The 21,207-nt window shown below is 38.9% G+C and overlaps 1 protein-coding gene across 1 annotated transcript in view; it reads right to left on the bottom strand.

Annotated features, from left to right (window-relative positions):
- Positions 1-21,207, bottom strand: part of fgd4a (FYVE, RhoGEF and PH domain containing 4a) — a 202,763-nt gene that overhangs the window by 14,412 nt on the left and 167,144 nt on the right. The window contains exons 4-13 of the mRNA XM_048607838.1: positions 20,765-20,844; positions 20,542-20,631; positions 18,648-18,796; positions 16,072-16,228; positions 13,816-13,954; positions 9,161-9,219; positions 7,233-7,382; positions 6,672-6,764; positions 6,492-6,571; positions 2,964-2,994 (exon numbers count right to left, since the gene is read on the bottom strand). Coding sequence (XP_048463795.1) covers positions 2,964-2,994; positions 6,492-6,571; positions 6,672-6,764; positions 7,233-7,382; positions 9,161-9,219; positions 13,816-13,954; positions 16,072-16,228; positions 18,648-18,796; positions 20,542-20,631; positions 20,765-20,844 — 1,028 coding nt within the window. The remainder of the gene's footprint in view (positions 1-2,963; positions 2,995-6,491; positions 6,572-6,671; positions 6,765-7,232; positions 7,383-9,160; positions 9,220-13,815; positions 13,955-16,071; positions 16,229-18,647; positions 18,797-20,541; positions 20,632-20,764; positions 20,845-21,207) is intronic.

The following is a 21,207-nucleotide window of genomic DNA, read 5'->3' as shown; positions in this document are numbered from 1 at the left end:
CTCAGCGACTCATACATAAAAGGGAGTGGAATTGTGCTGATCACCACTAAAACAAACAGTTGTGGGTCCTCCTGCTTAGGGCGTCAATACAAGGTGATGAGATCATGGCCCCAGTCACAACCATAAAGTCAAATTCCAATGGCTAGTTTGAGGTAATGTTCTCAGCTGACTGAGCAAATCAGATTCCCCACTTAAGTTTGATGGTCAAGTCCAATTTGATGCAATAGGCAAGATCACAAAATGAATTTCTGCTTTGATTTAAAAAAAAACAAAAGAATGGTAAGAAGAAATTGATGAAATTTAACTTAAAATTCTGATGGGAACTGAGGAGTTATCAGAATCTTCGACCATCAATATTCTGGGAGGGGGTTACCATTGACTAGAAACTAAACTGGACTGGCCATATAAATACAGTGGTTACAAGAACAGATTAGAGGTTCGGAACACTGCAGTGAGTAACTGATCTCCTGACTTCCCAAAATCTGTCCACTATCTACAAGGCAGAAGTGAATAGTATGATGGAATATGTCCCACTTGCCTGGATGATTGCAGCTACAACAATACTCTAGATACTTGATATCATCCAGGACAAAGCAGCCTGCTTGATTTGCACTATACCCACAAACCTCCACTCTCTCCATCACCAATACTCATAGCACCTGTGTGCACCATTTACAAGATGCATTGCAGAAAATTACCAAGGGTCCTTAGACAGCACCTTCCAAACAAAACCACTACCATCTAGGACAAGGACCTAGAAGATACATGGGAACACCATCACCTGCAAATTCTCCTCCCCACCTCCCTATCCTGACTTGAAAATATTTCACCATTCCTTCAGTGTCACTGGATGAAAATGCTGAAATTCCCATCCTAACAGCATTGAGAGTCTACCTGCAGCACATAGACATGGTTCAAGACGACAGCTCACCACCTTTTCATGGGCAAATAGGGATGGGCAATAAATGTGGGCCCAGCCAGTGATGTCTACATTCCACTAATTAAATTTTTAAAACATTGCAGGGAGAGGCAAAAGGCGGAGTCATATTGTCATTAGATTAGCAATCCAGACACCTAGGCAAAGCTCTGGAGATCAAAGTTCAAATTCCACCCAACCGTGAATTGAAAAGTCTGGTGATGACTGAAACCATTGTGGATTGCAAGCAACCCAACTAGTTCACTAATGCCCTCTAGGGGAAGAAAATCTGCCATCTGATGTGTAACTCCAGATAAACAACAATGTAGTTGACTTTTAAACACTCTTCAAATGGCCTAACACTCATTTGTATCTATGCACTAAAAGTCTCAAAGATTGAAACTAGACTGACCACTGAGCATCAACCTAGATAGATACCAGAAATGACACAGGCAAACTCAACCCTATTGACCTGTGTGATGTAGACAGATTTTTTAAAATGCCATTTATTGCAAGCTTGGGTTTTTTTGGTTCGAGTTACTAACATTAGGGTTTTGTCGTTGACTTTCAAACATTTCTGCAGCCATGGTGATTTCTTCTGAAAAGTTAAGGCCAAGCTTAGAATTAATGGGTTTTAGTGTACATTGGAGAGATATCAACATGTTTGGTAGGGTTTCACAACCAGTTTAGAGACTTTTAAAAGCTTAAGGGGAACACCTAAAGCTTAGGGTTTTGTTTTTAATTTTTACTTTGAGTTTCAGGCAGTCCTTTGATGTCCTCCAATGAATATGCTTGTATAGATCAGTGCTCCTTAGAAGAGAAGAATATTGTGAAACTAGACCACCTTAAAGAGTTAGTGATAGTGCCAAAGCTGAAATCTTAGAAAACCCTGAAGTGTTTACTTAAAGCAGATTGCATTTAAGCTCAGGTGTATAATAGCTCCAGGAAGAAGCTATCCTGCAGATACATTTGATAAGTTAAAGTCACAAATGAAAACCTACCAAAGGATGAGAGACAGGGACGGAATGGTATTTTTGCGTATTAAACGGAAATGGTCGTTTTTCATTTCGATTTGGAGCACCAGGGTACAGAGGGCACAGAAAGTACTCTGGGTGGGGGATTTCAATGCCCATCACCAAAAGTGGTTCAGCAGCACCAATATTGACTTAAACTGGTCAAGTCCTAAGGGATATTGATGCTAAACTGGGTCTGTGACAGGTGGTGAGGGAATCACCAAGAGGGAAAAACATACTTGACCTCATCCACACCAAGCTGCCTGCTGCAGATGTATCTATCCATGGCAGTGATCACTGCAGTGTCCTTGTGGAGACAAAGCCCTGTTTTCACATGGAGAGTAGAGTAGTGTGGCACTACCACTGTCTTAAATGGGATAAATTTCAAATAGATCTCAACTCAAATCTGGGAAGCTATGAGGCACAATGGGCTATCAGTTGCAGTAAAATTGCACTCCACTACAAGCTACATGGCCCAGTATATCCCCCATTCCACCCTTACATCAAGCCAGGGGATTAACCCTAGAACAAAAGAAGAGCAGCGCAGGACAGCATGCCTGGAGTTGCAAAGAATACCTAAAAATTCAAACTTCTGTGATTTTATGACTAAATGAGGAAGATTCTTCCATTATTTGCTTAATTCTGCTGGGTTGTACAATCTGAACACAAGACACTTGTTTTGACAATCTATAAAAATCTTATGATATAAATATCTAGAACTTCAGAATTGCTACCTGAAAGATCAAGGTTCAGTTACCTTTATCATCTTCTACCCTCGAGTGATAAATCGAGCTGTTGACTAATCATAGCAATTAATTTCTTAACTAGTCTACTTCAGATCCTAATAAAGCTGCAGTAAGACCTCATTGGAGGAGAGCTTTTGAAACTACAAGTTCAAAGTCATCTTTTTATTGAACAAAATGGTAAACATCTTGCTCACAATAAAGTTGACTGCAATATATTAAGAACTTATTTTGCTAATAATCTAAATCAGATAAAATATATGACAGCCATATGTTAAGTATTGTTCTTACCTTTATCCATTCCTCTTTGTCCTGATCAGAGCTGGAAGAAGACAATATCTTCATCAGAAACACTCCAAAGGACTTACTAATGGGAAAATCATTTCTTCATGCTGTACACAAAAATAAAGCCAAACATTTTCCCTTGTGCAGGTTATTACCATTTTGTTCAAAACGGACAGCATATTCCCCAGGAGTGCCAAAAGTCATACTCTTTTAACAGTTAGAACATAGACCTGTACAGTACAGTAACGGGCTCTTTGGTCCACGATGTTGTGCCAAACATGACGCCAAATGAAACTAATCCCTTCTGCCTGTCCTTGGTCCAATCCCTTTGTTCCTTGCATATTCATGTGCTTATCTAAAAGTCCCTTAAATGCCCCTATCATTTCTGCCTCCACCACCATCCCTGGCAGCGTGTTCCAGACTCCTACCACTGTGTTAATAAAACCTGGCCCCTCACATCTCCTTTGATTTCCTCCTCTCTTCCCCCCCCTCCACCCCTCCCCTTAAACACATGCCTCCTCGTATTACACATTTCAACTCTGGGAAAAAGATTCTGGCCGTCAACCCTAAATCTGCATCACAATTTTAGACTTCTATCAAGTCTCCCCTCAGCCTCTGCTGCTCCAGAGAAAATGGCTCAAGTTTTCTTCAAGCCTCTCCTTACAGCTCATGCCCTCTAATCCAAGCAGCATCCTGGTAAACTTCTTCTACACCCTCTCCAAAGCCTCTACATCTGTCCTGTAATGTGGCGGCCAGAACTGAACACAATACTCTGTGTGGCCTTACCAGAGTCTTATAAAGCTGCAACATGACATCCTGACTCTTGTACTCAATTCCCTGATCAACAAAGGGAAGCATGCCATACACCTTCTTTACCACCCCATTTACTTGCATGGCCACTTTCAGGGGGCTATGGACTTGATGCCAAGATCCCGGAGTACATCAATGCTGTTCAGGGTCCTGCCATTAACTGTATACTTTTCCTTAATATTTGATCTTCCAAAGTGCAGCACTGCACACTCACTCGGATTAACTTCCATCTGCCATTTCTCCGCCCATATCTGCAACTGATCTATATCCTGTATCCTTTGATAACCTTCTATATTATCCCCAACTCCAATGATCCTTGTATCATCTGCAAACTTACTAAACCACCCATCTACATTTATGTCATTTATACACATCACAAACAGCAGAGGTCCCAGTATGGATCCCTGTGGAACACCACTAATCATGACCTTCAGCCAGGAGAACACCCTGTATTTACTGGGATGCATTGAATTGTTGTCTGTCAGAGTCTAAAAATAATTTATATTTGTAGAAGGATTAAAATAAATCACATCATATACATTATGGATTTAGCTGTCACCAGCACTCATTGCATTCCCACAATGGACTCATTATTATCCCACATTATAATTGAAGTGGGAGAATAAGATACCAACATAAAATTACAAACAATGCACATCCTTCATCCAATATCATACAGATGACTACTCATTGTCACAAAGAATTCTTCCCTTTAAACATTTGGCCAATATTTTAAATTGACTTTCATATTCCAATTCTTGTTAGAGCTTGCATTTATGCACATGTATATACACAAGCACAAAGCAAATATGTTTCAAAAATTACACATACATTCCATATCTTGTGTTAAAACAAAGTAATGCAGGTAATGGAAATTCTGAATAAAGTCTGAAAAATGTCAAAAACATTCAGCAAGAAAGCGCATGTAATGAAAAGGAAGGTCATTCTTTATTAAGGTTACCTAGGCTAGATTGCGATGGACAAGATGATAAATAAAAAGTTAATTTTATTAGCCCTAAGTTAGGACGAGTTAAATGCCAGGCAGAATGCCTGCATTGATCATTAGTCCAACGGCACCACTTTTTCTTTTAAACTTCTCATGGGATGTGGGCATCTCTGGCTAGGTCAGCATTTATTGCCCATTCCATAATTGCCCAGAGGGCAGTTAAGAGTCAACCACATTGCTGTGGTTCTGGAGTCACATGTTGGCCAGAACAGTTGAGTGGCAGATTTCCTTGAAGGGAAGTGAGCCAGATGGGTTTTCCCCAAATCTTTATAGAATTCAAGTTCCACCATGTGCTGTGGTGGGATTTGAACCCAGGTCCCCAGAACATTACCTAGGTCTCTGGATTAAGTCTAGTGATATATATCACTAAAGATCAACAGCTATTAGTATTGATTAAAGAATTTGGGATTGTTCTCACTGGAAAGAAGAGAGTTGAGAGGAGGTCTGATTGAGGTTTTCCAAATCACAAGCGGCTGGGCAGAGAAGATAAAGTGAAGCTGTTCCCATTTGTAAAACAAACAAGAATGAATGGACATTAAATTTAGAAGTGATGTGCAACTGAAGCAACCGTGATGTGAGCAAAACTTTTTATGCCTCATACATAGCAAGCAGTTAGGTGTATCCCATTCCCTATCAGGAAATGTGGTGGAGACAGGTTCAATTGAGGCATTTAAAAGGGCCTCAATGGCAATGAGGTTTGGATTGTTTTTGGGATCGTATTAATGTGCAGGGATAGGGGAAAAGGCAGGAGATTGGCACGAGATAACAGAGCTGCAGTAGATAATCTACACTGGCTTTATATCATGGGCTGAATGGCCTCCTTCTGTCCCATAATAATTCTGTGAAAAGAATTCTAATAAACTTGTCAGGCATGATTTGCCCTTCGTGACACCATTTCTGATTAAGGTAGCATGACAAATTTGTGCTGTTTGCTCATACTTATGACTGTAATGTGCAAGCAGTGCTAACTATGTTGTGGAGCAGCTGCACTCCTCAAAATTTAAAACTTGTTCAGAGCAAACTTTAAAATGAGCTCAAATACTATTTGTCTCCTGCAGGTGGAGCTGGAGATCAATGTTTGATAAGAATCAACTTATGTTTGAAATCTCTACCTGGCCTTTCATGATCCTGCCTGAAAACCAACATTCTTCAGACAAGGGATCATTATTTTAAGTATTGCCAACTAGAGACGCAGTCCACGTTCCATAGACAATGGCCAATGGCCAATAACCTCGCAACATAAACAGGAATTGTACAGGTTGCAGTATGTGCATCATAATGGCAACTGCTGCATTAACCAAACATTTCACAACACTCAATGACACATTATCCTCTTGCAGGACAAAAGGCAACAAGAGACAGCAAGCACGAGAACAGACACGGCTGATGCTCTCATCTCCATGAAGTGCCCATCACTGTTGAGACTATGGGCAATAGTGGGGCTGAAATTAAAGAAAGTGATCAATCCTCATCCCCAATTCTCCTTCTCATATCACACGCTATGTGATGTACAATCTGCTACCCGAACAGGCAGTGCAGGGATTGCAGCATGTGGAATTGATGTAGAAACACCATCACCAAGTCTCATATTTACAAACACCATGCAGAATGCTTTATGTAAAATGAAAGTTCACTCTCAGTTGAATGTTATTGCTCTATAACAATGTATAGAGAATAGTTTTATGTCTGAAATTACAGCTAAAGCAGATGCATCTTACCTAGCCTGCAACTCTAGCGTTCGTTCCTTTCCAGAGACCTGGAACGTGTTTGGGTAATCTTTGTTATGAGTTTCAATGACCTAGATATGAAGTAGCACATATTGAATACATTTAACTGACACGATTCAGAAGAGACAAAAAAACTAGTACAGCTCACAATTATGTAGGAATTTGACAAACCTTCATGCCTTCAATGCCGATTTTTGTACGAACAGAATATCGTGTGAACACCAAGCTGAATTTAGGAACGCAGTACAGCAACATATTGTTTAACTGCAGTGGGTGGAGGAGAAAGGCATAAAAACAGACTGCATTAACCTATTTCAATATAACACATCCAGAAATTAGATTAATAATCAACTGTTTTAGCTGAAATATTGTGCCTTTGTCAGTCTTAAACGAGCTCCTCCTTCTCAAAGACGTGTCATTTAATAAGGCTTTTTAAACAATGTCAACATTATGTCATAATGTTGTCTGCCCATTATAACATTCCTTATCTAAATGGATAGTAGCATTTTTTTCTTTTATAGCATGGATATGTACAACTATCAATCCAAATACTGAAGATTAAATATCACAGCGAGAGAGTGGGAGAACACAGCACGTGCACAAGTGCGAGTGTGAGCGAGAGCAACAGCAAAGCCCCATGGTCCTCCAACACATTTTGACCACAATGATCAACAGTTGGCATTACCTCCTGCCTGGTTATCCAGTTTGTGCCTTCTTAATAGAAGCACTTACCAAGAAAAGATATCTTTCCTGTGAAGAAGTGTTGCGAGCAGCCAGTTTGAGGATTTGCCCCTCTTTTATTAGTTCATTTGATGGATTAACAATATCTTCCTCTTCACCTCCTAACATTTCATACACGTCAATCAATTTCTTCATCTTCTCCTAAATGTAACAAAATATTAGCAATCTGTTCAAGTTCAAATTTTAAACTCTCTTTAAATGAAAAGGGAAGGTACTCAATGTAATTTGATTAGCTTTTTCTAGATAGCAATACTCTGTGCCCTCCACTTGTAACAAATCGCATGGGTAGGTAGAAAATCAATTTTGAGCCATTCATGGATGGATATGCAACATTAGTTCATAGATGGTATTTGGAAGGAATATTGGAATGGAAACTATTTTTACTTTGAGATAGAAATGCATTTCTTCTGGTTCTGGGCTAAAAACATTGTTGAAATCGGAAACAAATTGTCTGCGAGTATGCATTTGAAACATCTTGACATTTTATGCTGAAGCTGCTTGGCTGTGAGTTCTTCGTATTTAATATTTTATTGTAATCTAGCCTAATCTCCCCTTTCACTGTAATCCTTAATAGTGGAGACACAAATAAACTGGTCTCAATGCTTGTTGATTTCACATTATCCAATCAGATGAATTTGTTGCTAGTGAGACTACATGTGACTCCTAGGAGTCAATAAAAATACGGCAATGTTTACTAGCCCCAGCAACTGTGGGCAACTACGTGTGCTGATTAGGGAACATGTAGCACAGGGTCCCAAACACTAATGTCATTGAATAAGACTTTATGTGTGACATCATGTACAAATGTATTACTCTGTATGAGAAGGGAAGCAAACATGATTTTGAACTGAGGTTCAGAGGTGGAGAGAGGGGACGCCAGATATGGGACAAGTGGAAAACCCTAGACTGAGAAAGGAAGAGGGTCCAGGAGTCCAAGTGGTGGTGGTGGTCGTGGTGATGGAGTCCAAGCTGGGCTAAGAATCTGTGCACCTGCAATTTAAAACAGTACATAACACATGCTTCAGTGTCAGCAAACGCAGACAAAAATAGCTACTGTTTTGGGAATCCAGGTTGGAAACCCGCCATGGCAGATGGTGGAATTGTTCTTCCCACAACCCCCTAATAAAATATTTTCCATTGATGTTTATTTTGGAAGTAGAGTACAGTACTTAATGAGTGACTATGGACATGGGTGACTTGGATGATCTGAGGGCTCATAGGGGACAGAAGAGAGTTAGGGCATCCCTAAACACTGTTGGGAACTGGCATAACAAGGGAGCTTTCTAAACAGTCCTTCCATACCCACTCACCTCATGCACTCTTTCACAGCTTGTAAACTTAACTGTGAAGCCTAGCCCAATGTGAAAAGACAAAAAAAGGCATCTGAAGTCACACAGGACGCATGTGAGCAGTTTACGAGCTACTGAAGTGCATTGGTCTTGTTTGCTGAGCTTCGAAGAAGATTTGGCTCAAGGTTACTTTTTTTTTAAAAAAACAGTAGCACAAACTTATGTTTCAATTCAAATGAGCTTGCCTTAATGGTAATATACAATTAGTCATTATTTCGATTTCTCCAGCAGCTTTGTGAAATGAAATCAAACAGTTTGCAGTAAATCTCATTCAACACCAACTTGTACAGTAGATGAAGTGAGAGACATGCTCACAATCAGGAAGGTTACAAGGCTGCACTGATGAAACAGTCTCACTGCTGGTATGTTTCACAATAAGTATTTAGTATATAAATCACTTATCAATTACGATGTTTGGATTTTTCTTTTTTTGTATTAAGGACTCGTGTTTACAGTCTTTTCTGTGGTAATTCTTGTGATAGTTAATCCTGACAAGTCACCTGACATGTCCCTTTTATAGAAAGGAATTGAAACCTTTAAAAACAAAAACAAAGATATCTTTGCACTCACCATCATACGGATTGCAGCATCTGAGTGAGTGGCTGCAGTGGAAATAATTTCAAGGGACTCTAAGAAATAGTAAAATAAATTAAAATACTTAGCTTAATTATCGAAAGTCACAATGTGAAAAAGCATTTTTAACTAAACTATAACTTGTTAAATTAATTGAAAATACAAAACTGAAAGTGATGATCAGAGGATTGAAGAAAATAATTCAATGGAAAATTTCAGGTGGCATTATGACCCTAAAACATCTACATGGGTCAAAGGCAAGCGAACCCTGAGCTGAGGTTACAATTTTAAAAATTGTTATTCTCCAACATCGTAAGGGAAACACACTTGAGCTTCTAAATCTGTGCTGTGATTTTGGAAATTCACAGTGGAGCAATTCTTCACCACTCACTTGTACAAATATTCACCACCAACTGTGTTCCAGAAATATACCTAACCACTAACATTTCAACTTTTAAGGGACTCATGTACAGTGATTACATTACTGGGCTAGTAACCCAGACTAATGCCCTTGAGTTCAAATCCCAGAGGTTAGAGGTTGAAACGCAGTTATTAAAAAAAAAAACAAGGTAATGGAGACCATGGGTGGAACCCTGTCAAGGTGATAGGCACTTTGCCTGCCTCCTGGAGAAGTGCTAAAAGACCCACAATGTCTATTTGTGGAAAGTTCCACCAAACCATAAGCCAGCCATTCTTGTGATTGGGGAGGCCATGGCTGCTCCAGGGAACCATCCATCAGAGTCCCAGGATCATGAAGTGATCAAGGCCACAGATAAAATAATGGGGGAGGCGCGGGTGGGATTCCAGGAAGATCAAGGGCTTTCAGGAAGATCAAGGGCTTTGGTAGTAAGGGCTGGTGCCATGTTCCTTGATGAGGAGTCTCTTTGGTACAGGAGGCACTCCCCAACCTCTAGGTGATAAGCTTACCACACAGTTTTAGCTGTCATACATAGAGCATGGCCACATGCAACTAAGCTAATACCAACTGAAACTTCATTTCAGCTGAGGTGAGAAGGCGTAGGGTCAGGTACTCTATCATCCTGCCTAATTAAATACCCTTTTCACCTCTAAGCTCGCCAGCAAGTGCAGAAGATTCTGCCTCATGCAAGAGAAATTGGACAGGTTAGGACTTTTTTTTGGGAGCCGGACTATTCTTCTGGGGGAAAGAGGAAAATGAAGTTATCTAATTTTTCCATTGAGTTGTTGGGATCAGGAATACTCCAACCAATAAAGGTGATGGAAATGAATGTCATAAATAATTTTTTTTTTTTTTTTTATAAGTACAATGAAAGGTACTCAAAAGATAAAGGAACTTACAGATTACAAACAAAAAGCATAGATATGGGACTAAGCTTTAATGAAGAACGTCTTCAAGAAGGTGCAGAGAAGAATTATCAGAGCTGTAGGAAAGATGAGGGATTTCAGTTTTGATCAGTGATTAGAAGAAACTGACTATCTCCTTAGAAAAGGTAAAAGGTAAGATGCAATAGTTTTCAGAATAATTCTGTAGCTCTTGTAGAATAACTAAAAAGAAAAATACTTGCAATATTTAAAAAAAATCAGTGAACATATAAAGAACAAGTGAGTTAAGGACATTAAAGATAAGCTCTCCAGTTCTTTTCTCAAAAGAAAAACTTGGATAATAATAGTTACGATATTGACTATACTGCCTGAAAGAATAGGAGAAGCAGATTCAATAATAAAACTTCCACAAAAGAAAGTGTTTGCTAAATATTTAAAGGTGAAAAACCTTGCAGGAAAATGGGGAAATGTAAGGGTGTGGGACAAGCTGACAAAGGCATAATGGCTGAACATCCTCATCTGTGCAGCATCATTTTAGAATTCTACAGCTTTGAAATTGTGTAGTGTTAAAAAGAAATGTCAGGCAAATTTATCCACAAGACTGTACACTTGTACAGTTGAAGATGTGACTTTTAAAACTTTCAACTGATTGGAAACATTGCAAGTTGAATTGAGTTAAGACAAACTACTTTTAAAAAAAAACACTAAGATGGAGATGAGACACCAGAAGCATTGCCCTCAGAGGATGTGCAAAAAAGAAACTTCCCTCTAACCCAGACAGCCATCAAATCTATTGAGTTTCTGGAAGACATGAACAAATGCAGAGTATGGAATAATGACACCATGGCTGTCACAGAGAGAGCGCTACAACAGAGAAAATCTTTTGGAAATACACAGCTGGTTCACCTCCTGCCCCAGATGAAATGTCAGTGATAAGCCGGCTGGCCACTTAGAAGCCTGCTCTGTAGTTCTAAAACACTGCAGGCAGGCAGGCTAAGCAAGTTCCCAGTAGGACTACCTCCTGGCTTGGCTAGTAGGTCAATAGTGGGCAGTGCTGGGACTACAGGCACATTCACAAAGGAGGCCCCTCAGATTCAGCATCCGGGCAAGCCTGGGGAAATTTTGGCAAATCGGAGAGGAAACAAGGGAGTAAGCGGAGGGTTTTAAATAGCCTGCAGGTGGGAAGGTGTTGGTGGAAGGGTGGGGTGGGGGGCAGTGGTGCAGGGGATATGCTATCTTCTTGTGGGGTGTTTGTGGTGGGCAAAAAAGGTACCCTTCATTAATAGCACTCCCTTCCTTTCTGTGGTTTTAATCACTTTTTAAACCAAGTCATGAATCTCACTCCCGACCCATTATGGTATCAGCAGCATAATATTAGGTCAGTTGAGCTCTTAAACAAGTCAATTAGCCCTTTTTTAAAATTTATTTTCACTCTGCAGGCAAGCTGATGTTGGAACCCGACCGCCCTCTGTATTATGGAGCTAGGCCTAGGGTGTGCACGAAGGTGGTGGACTTGTCATCCTCTCTATATTACATGCCCCTTTTACCCAAAACAAACTTGTTCGGGGCACACAATATCCAGCCCTGTGTTTCAAGCAAAACTGCAAGAGCTTCTGGAGATCACAAGAAGGGAAGCTGTTGTCTCTTGTTCTCTCTCAAAAGAAATTGGCCAAGGAGCTGAAGACTTCAAAATAAATGCAACTATCTGCTTGGCCTTACACTTTAAGAAAGTCTTGCAACTGACTCCTTATTAATTACAACGAAAATTAGTTAACTTCATTTTAGTTGCAGAAAAATATAGCTTAAATCTTTGTTGCAGTCAATAGAGAAGTTTGATTAAAAGGGATCAGTTCACCCCTTCTTACCTGGTCACAATGCACAGAAATAGAATCAGGAATATCAAGGAGCATGTTGTATGAAGCAGGGTAGAAAAAACATTGGAAATAATATTCTGGACAAGAACCCTTGAATTCAAGAACACTCAAGTGTGGAACAGTGCTTACAAAGTATTAATATGTAATACTGAAAATGCAATAAAACATCTGAAGATATTTCACAGGAGCATTATAAAATCAGTGATGACATCATTCAAAGGATTTTGGAGGTAAAATAAACAGAAGCTTAATCAAAGATCTTTAAAGAATGTCTTAAAGTAGGAAAGAGGGACATGGAATGAAGAGGTGGAGGAACAGAATTCTAGAACTTTCAGCCTAGACAATTACAGACATGGCCAAAAGTTGTTTTTTTTGATAAATATAATCTTTATTGGGATTTGGATTTTGCTGATAAGGCCAGCATCTGTTACTTGTCCCCAACTGCCCTTGAAGAGGTGGTGGGGAGTAATTTCTTGAACCATTAGGCCATCTAGTACAGGTACACAGTGCTATTAGGAAGGCAGCTCAAAGAAGCAATGATTATTTGAAGTAGACGAGAAGCCAGAATTAAAGATGCGCAGAAATCTTGAAGGGTTGTCGGGTTGGAGGAAATTACAGATGGGGTAGAACTACACCATGAAGGGATTGAACACAAGGATGAAAATTTTAAAATCAAACTTGCTTAAGTCAAGCGGCAGTGCCGGTCAGCAAACACAGGGCTGATAAGGAAAGGGACTTGCCACAAATTAAGACAAATTACGAGCAGAATCTCGAATGACCTGAAATTTACAGTCAGGAATACACTGGAATAATCTGGAAATAATGGAGGCATGGAGAAAGGAGAGACAGAGGTAAAATCAAAAAATGGCAGCCTTAAAGTTGGCAAGAATTGGATGTTGGAAGCTCATCTCAGCATTACATGTGACATTCAGTTTGTGAACAGCCTGGCTTAAATCACAGACTGCTATCGGTATTAATACACCATCTGGTTCTGTCTATTGCAAATTCTGCACATCAAAACCTGACTGCCTCGGGTTTTGGTGGGGAGGGATGGTGTAGAACATGGCATGTCATCCGAAGTCATAGCAAGTCAGGGGGAGATATTGCATAGAGCAGTATTATCATTGGACTAGTAATCCAGAGGCCCTGAAATGGCCTTGCAAATCATTCATTTCAAGGGCAGCTAGGGATGGCCAACAGTTGCTGGCCTTGCCAGTGACATCCCTAACCCATGAATCAAGTTAAAAACAAAACAAAAATCAGTATTGCCTCTTGCCCAAGGCTGTAGGCAAAGATAAACAGAATAATTTAAAAGGAGGAAAAGTACAAAGAGAAATGCACAACATCTAGTAGCTAGGTTTACTGTAGCTTTAGTTTTGTTGTGTGTTCAGAACCATTATACTGATCTGATTGATTAACACCATAGGTTTAATACTGTGAATTCTATTTTAAAAATTATTCAGACATTTTGCTCACTTTCTGCATCTTTCCTGTCCAAGGAATCCTGTGGTAGTTTCTTCAAATAATCCTTGAGGAGTAATTCATAGCGAGGAATTCGTTGGACAGGTTCTAACATGTGATGTTGTATCGTGAGAGAACCACAGATCTCTTGTTTCTAAAGAAGACAAACATCAAAATAGTATGAATCTAAGCTAGGATGGCCCAAAAGTAAACAAATAAAGAAATGAGGCACCAAAACTAAAAGTTATCATCTCCAGTAATTAGTATGAAAGCAGGCTGTAGATTAAAAATTTATATCAATTGGAATGTTCTCTCCACTTTGCCCCCAAGAAGAGAGTGCTATAGCTTTCAGTTCTTAGCAAATAGCCAAAATACTGAAACTCTTTTGTGCAGATCATTTTTAACCAAATTGTTTCTGCTCTTGCAATTTCAATAAAAACTCTTCATTTGTTTTACTGTCTATACAGTAGCATTTGAGCCTATATGTCATTTCAAAGAGCACTATTAACCTCCATAAAATCTTTCCTATATTCCTCAAGCCTTGAAAATAAGTAAGTGGAGAAAATATAGCATCACGAGTTATTTCTCCCCTCTTGTTACAAGCTCACGTTTTCTTGTTTACAGTACATCTTCAAGTTCACAATATTACTTCTGGTTATTTCTATTCACTAAACTTCTGTATCACATCTGTCATCTTCAGTTGTTTTCCCTAAATAGGCAAATTTATCTACTGGTTCCAGTGTGACACCACCCACTTCAAATTTCACTCTAGTTTCTAGTGGATCAAATTTATTTACTTGCAGCGAGTTAGTTGATCATAACTGGAATACAGCCATTCCATTATCTTCATGGCCCTAGGCTACAACTTGTTCTGTGGATGAAGGTAATAAAGCAACATATGTTGCCTACCCCTAACTGCTCCGTAAAAGTTTTCTGAACTTGATGGATTTAGGGAACTGCATTACTTCAATTCAGCCATACTACAGGAAAGGGGACAAGCAATTTGTGGAGTTTAAATTGCAACCATGCCTATCCAGGTGGAATCAGGAAGTGAGTCCATTGTTGCAGAGATTCTACCTTGCTTCAATAGTGATTGCATTGAAATAAGTTACTTATTAGATTGATGAGGAGTCAAGATAATGGCTCAGAAACAATTGTTGCTTCACCTTCCACACCGAGTACCATAAATTGGATTGCTAATCATACTAAAATAATATTTTTGTCACGACCTTATAAAATAATGGAGCAGACTAGGGGAGGGTGCATGGCTTACTTTTGATCCTAATTTACATATTCATGTGTATGCAAACCAAATTAAGCATGGTGCTTGAGGTGTTTGGTACAATTCTTTACCCAATTAAGCAACACGAGAGAGAAAAAAAAACAAAGTGATGATGAAGATGGTAATTATTTGCAGTCCATCACAAGCCCCATGCACTTGCTATTGACTTAAATCATCTTCTCTGGCTGCATTCTCAGACTGAACAGGACTGTTCTCATCTTGACACACTGTTCAGGCCCACACTGAATTTTAACACCCATGTCATATCAATCAAAGACCACTTGATTGCAACTTTCCACTGAACAAATCCTTTATACATGTATGTCACCTCTAAACTCCTTGCTGCTTTCCTATCCTTCACCATTCACAGATTCTAACCTGGTTAAAACACTACTGTACACATTCAGTCTGGTACTATGTCTCATTTATCCATCATCCTTGACTTTACCAATTCACGATTGCTACAAGCCACCAAAGCAAGCCTTCATAGACCCAAATTAACATCCTGCTTGTTCCTAAATATCTTCATGACTGTTTACTTTTGCAATTTTCTTTGGCCATGTTTTCCTTTCCTGAACTGTTCTATTGCTCTAAATTCCAGAATTTCTCTTCTCCCTTGGTCTTCCTGTTGTGGGTGGTGCAACCTTCAAATGATCTCAGACCCATTCTTTAAAGTTTGCTTCTGAAATCTTTCTTTCCATCAACCTTTGAAAAATCTCAAACTCAGAACTTTCTGATTGATCTTTTGGTTATTTATCCCAATCACCCCCCTCCTGGATCAGTGTCCATTTTACTCGTAGCTATTTGCTAAACATCCAAAGCATAATAAGTTCTACAATATGCATTTCACATTAAAATCACATTTAGAAGATTCGTGGAGTATTTATACTGTTTCCACATGTAATACAAACTATATGTAAATATAGGCATTTACTTTATGCCAATCTTCATGCCTGTAATTATAAATTTACATTGTGTTTGCCGATTACCTGAATTTCTTCAACAATAGCTTTGAACTGCGGTGATCTGCCCATCCATGTTTTCAGTAGTCCCATGGCTTTTTCAAAGTTCTTCACATATTCGCCATACATCTTCAGAAATGGGGCTAACTTTTGCAAAATATCCCCTATCTGTGGTGTACTATTCCTAGAATAGACAAGTTCAGACATTAGTTATGAAAAGGGCTTGTGTCCACAGCACAGTATACTATGACTCCATGTGTTGCATCATGGAATGCTAGCATGTGTATTGATGCTCAAGTTCCCAAATGATGAATTCATGAAATCTACTTAAGATTTCAGCAGTACAGTTTACGCAAGTGATATCACAATGATTTTGAGGTTGTTCCATAATCGCCTGCTTCAAAAAAATGATAGACGAGGTCATTTAAAAAATTTAGTAAAAAAGGGTACAAAATTACGCAAGAAGAAAAAGTGACAAAGATCACTATCTGTACCAGCTCATGTGCAAAAGGGATAATAATGTTTCGGTCCTAACAAAACTTTTCTTCGGAGATTTAGTGACGACATTAATGTTGAAGATGTATGCTCGGAAAGAACTGTATATTTCTAGGCAACATGGTCTCTGGAACTCAAATGAAAGGTGCATGTATAGCAAGTATGGGGTTGCAAAGATTTATTTTCAATAGGAAATTCAAATTTTCCTTAATGAATTAGAAAAGCATGAAAGTTTGTTAGAACATTTAAATATTTAATATTTAATTTACTGAACCATAACTTCAATTTTATTTTTAAAAAAATCTATATTTCTGTATTATTTTTTTTTGGCCTATATTTTGTGACAGAAAACTAAGGGTTTCAGAGGCACATTGTATAACTTTGAAATTAAATCAATGAGGAGCCGAGAGCCTTAATACTGAAAAATTTTAAACAAAATACGCGAGAAACAGAGCAGAATTTTCCTTTCCCTAGAAGTCAGGCAAGGTGACATATCTCCCTGGTGCTAACCCGGCAGATTACATACCCTTCCAGCCACCTAAGGAATCAAGGAAGACCCATGTTGGACTTGCTCCACCCTCCATGAGGGAAGGTCCTTATTATGGGGTCAATTAAAATCCACTTGAGGACCACAACCTGCCACCAGCCAATTTAACCTTGTTGCTGGCAGAAACAGAGGAGGCTACCTGCTGGTTTAGGGGTGGGGTGATGGTAATGGCTGCTGAAAGCCACTCCCTGCTCGTACCTCTCATCATCCATCTTGAGATCCTTTCTCAAAAGCAATATCACTTAACTCCCTGTCAGTCCGAGTCTTCAGCACTGCCTTGCAGCTAAAGGGCTATGCCTCCAACGTGTCACTGTTGTCCACAGTGGTTGGCAGCCTCAAATGTGGCAGGATATCACTGATCCACAAACTAACTGGCGGAGATGCCCAATGGGCCAACACTGAAGTACCCAATTGGCACTTGACCCAGTAAGCTGTCTCATTGGCATCCAACCCCACACTTAAAGACAAAAATAAAACGAAAATCTCAGCCATTGAACCATGCATTACTTCATTCTGATGTACTCAGTGGATAATAGAATCATTTGTTGCTTTTATTGATTGTTTAATGTTTCATTTAACAAACAATAAAAGTTCAAAAAAAAAAAAGACTTCTATGAGATTCAGCCACATCAACAGTCAACCCTGAACAGCTAGTAATCTCAGTACATGAGGAGTCACAAATGATGCTGAACATTGCGCAAAGAACAAATATCTCCACTTCTGACCTTCTGATGGACAGAAGTTCAAAAATGAAGCAAAACTACAACTTTGTCCAGGGCAGTTCTGTACCTTATACAGAGCACCCATTTATGCATTGTTCTTCTGTACCACAACATTAAAATTAAAAAAAATCATAGCTGGCTGCTCCCATTTTGGCTTCCTGTGCACTGCTGAACCAAACAAAACAAAATTTATTTTATTTTCTTCTTGTTTCTTTTAAATTAACCAATCACATCATGAATAGCAATTGGGCATTAGAGTTTGACAGAATGCTTTGGAGAGGAGAAGGAACAGTTGCGAAATAAAAAAATTCAAGGCTCTATCATCAGATCACCAAAAGAGGGAATGTCCATATATTGGACAGGACATAATCTGGTTCCTGCAGTGTTTTTCACATGGGTACACATTTTGTAAACATTGTTTATTTAATATTACAAGTAGAATTCACACTTTCCATTGCACCCAGGAACCACTTGTATTCATGGACACTGAAGCAGCAAGAGTCAATGCTTTTGAGAGAGGAGGAGATTGCTATAGTTTTGCTGAAAAATGACATTTTGAGAAAGCTTTGATACTGGCTCTCATCAGGATAATTATCCCCTTAACTTTGTATTCTTGGGAATCAACATTAATACTCTATGAGAGCGGATTGTGGGCAAGTAGACTCTGGATTGACATGGAGAATGTACCAGTTAATGATGGACATTTGACTGCTGGGCAGTGTTTAAAATAAAAAATTAAAATTAAAATATTGTACTACATTTTACCCATTTACATGTTAGGGTGCACTTTATAATTTCATTGTTAAAATTAATGAAAAAACTAATAACCAAAAACTTACCACAGATTCATGCGTGTTTCCAGCTCCGGCAGCAAGAACTGATTGTGGAAAGTGTAAATGGATGAAATGTTGGAGAAGATTTTGGTGACTACCTCCGCAGGAAAGGAACCCTTGCTATTAGCTTCATCTAGCAGTTTAGCACAGAAAACCTGCAGAATAATTCAAATAAATAACTAGTCTTGATTATTTGTGCTCATACACAGGCTTCATAAATGCATTTCTTTTAGAAATAAGGCAGAAGTAAAACAATCATCAGAAGGATTACACAACTTACAAGGAATGTTTTCATCTAGAGTGTGGTAGGAGTCTGTTTGAAGAACTGTTGCAGGCAGAAATGCTTATTGTGTTTAAAAGTACCAATACTGAAGTATCAGTACCAGTGTTTAAACGTACAGGATTGTGGCCAAAGAGCTACAAAGTGGAATTGTGCTGGCTAGCTTTTATTCGGCTGGCACAGACATGAGCTGAATGACCTTCCTTATGTTGTGAATGATCTAGGTTTCTTTTTCAAGAAGCAGGTGCTATGTACAGAATTCCTTAAATGCATCATAAATGGCAACATTTCGATTGAGGCCAGTGATCTCAGGATGAGTGGATCCCAAGTCACATAAATGTAACCAAAGTTCACCCTTGTGCAAGTGTTTACACAGCTTGCAGGCTACAGTCGTTCACTGGAACACATCAAATGTCAAGATCAACAACACATCTACCCCATATTAAGAGAAAACCACTGAATATTGCTAGTAAATGATTTTATTCTCTCCTGATTACCTCCTGGCACTATTCACCAGGAAAAAACCCAATGAAAATCAAAAGGCCTAAACAGCCCTTTTATCTAAATGTGCAACTTAAACTGGTGAGTGATTACAGATGCTGAATCTAATTTGTTGCCTTAATAGTTTCCAATCAGACTACTATGCTTTTCATCTTCACAGCAGTTGATGTGGAAGGATTGTGGCTCAGTAGGCAGCATTACTTATATAGCTCAGATTGTGGATGAGGTTGTAGACATGCTTGCTGAGCCAGTGGGTTTTGTCGCTAACGTTTTGTCAACCTGATAGGTAACATCGTCAGCGTCTCCAACTTTTTAAACTAACATTTTAATTTACTGTTCTCTCCAGGAAGCACCTTAAGGTTGAATCAAGGTGTCTCTTTTTAAGAAGAAAATGCCCCAGCCCACCAGATCGCTTTACTGTGTGTATAAGAGTCTTCTTGTGGTGCATTTTCAAAGGTCCTGAACTCTTGATCAGCTGACTCTTTGTTTGAGCACAGACATGGAATTTCAGCAAGCTATTTTAACACTGCAGAAATTAACTCAGTTCTATCCTCATCCAAATTCTGCTTTCCAGCAGTAGTTAACAAATTACATTCTAATGATCAAATGCAAAAAACAAATCAATTTATGTTAGGGATTGCTAATTAGTCCTTCATTTTAGAGTCCACTTTTGCTTCATAAGCGATGCAGTCAAAGAACTCACTAACATTAAAAATTCAGCTAAAGCTTTTTAAAATTTTCAAGTTTCAAAATGGAGAGACCTGTGAGGAAAATGACTGCTTTCTTTTGGCAGTTTATGCCATTAGCCAACTTGCAAGACAGTTCATTTCAGAAATTCCAGGAATTTTCATTTTTACCCCGATTGCCTCATTTTAGCATAAGGAAAAAAAGACAAAGAATAGAATCTTTCATGAATTTAAGATAAGCCAAAAAGTCTGATACAGCCAATGATTTTTGAAGTGTACATATTTTAAATGCAGGAAATGTGTAGCCAATGTGCACCAAACAAGATCCCACCAGTGGCAATGCTAACTATCAGAGAAATAGACAAACCATCAGTTGTGAACACATTCATAAAAGGGAACCTGAACAAATTCATCTTTTAAATTCATCACTAACCTGGTCTAAGAGATGCAGTCTGCTGACATAAGACTTTTCTGTTAGCAGGAGCTCATTAGCAATCTTATACAGCTTCTCTTCATTGGTCTCCTAAAAAGGAAAGCAACTTGTACTTAAATGCAATTGTAGTCCCAGATCTGTTATGATAACATCTAAAAACAAACAACAAACAGCTTTTCCTTCACCAACACTCTGGATCCCTTCACTGCCTCCAATTTGTTACACTGGGTATCTGACGTTCAACATTGATTATGGCTGTCAACGTCTGCTCTTCCAGAGGTCCTAAATTCGGGAATATTTTATCTTTTTTTAAAAAAAAAAGAAAAAAAAAAACTTACTTCTGACTAAGCTTTTGGTTGGTAGCTTTAACATGTATTCACGTAACTCAGTGTCAAATTGTCTTGTTAAGTGCCTTAGGATATTTTACCATGTTAAAATTTCTATTTAAATACAACATAAAGATGGGGCAGTGATATTTGCAGAGGCATTAGATAAGGGGTGGATTTTGGTGTCGATTATAACAATGACCTTGATAAGTTATTGTGAAATGGTATCAGAGATAATAGGAACTGCAGATGCTGGAAAATCTGATATAACAAGGTGTAGAGCTGGATGAACACAGCAGGCCAAGCAGCATCAGAGGAGCGGGAAAGCTGATGTTTTGGG

This window comes from Rhincodon typus, chromosome 18 (assembly GCF_021869965.1).
Source record: "Rhincodon typus isolate 14 chromosome 18, sRhiTyp1.1, whole genome shotgun sequence".
In the NCBI taxonomy this organism is placed as follows: Eukaryota; Metazoa; Chordata; class Chondrichthyes; order Orectolobiformes; family Rhincodontidae; genus Rhincodon; species Rhincodon typus.
This window is presented reverse-complemented; position numbering and strand designations above follow the sequence as displayed.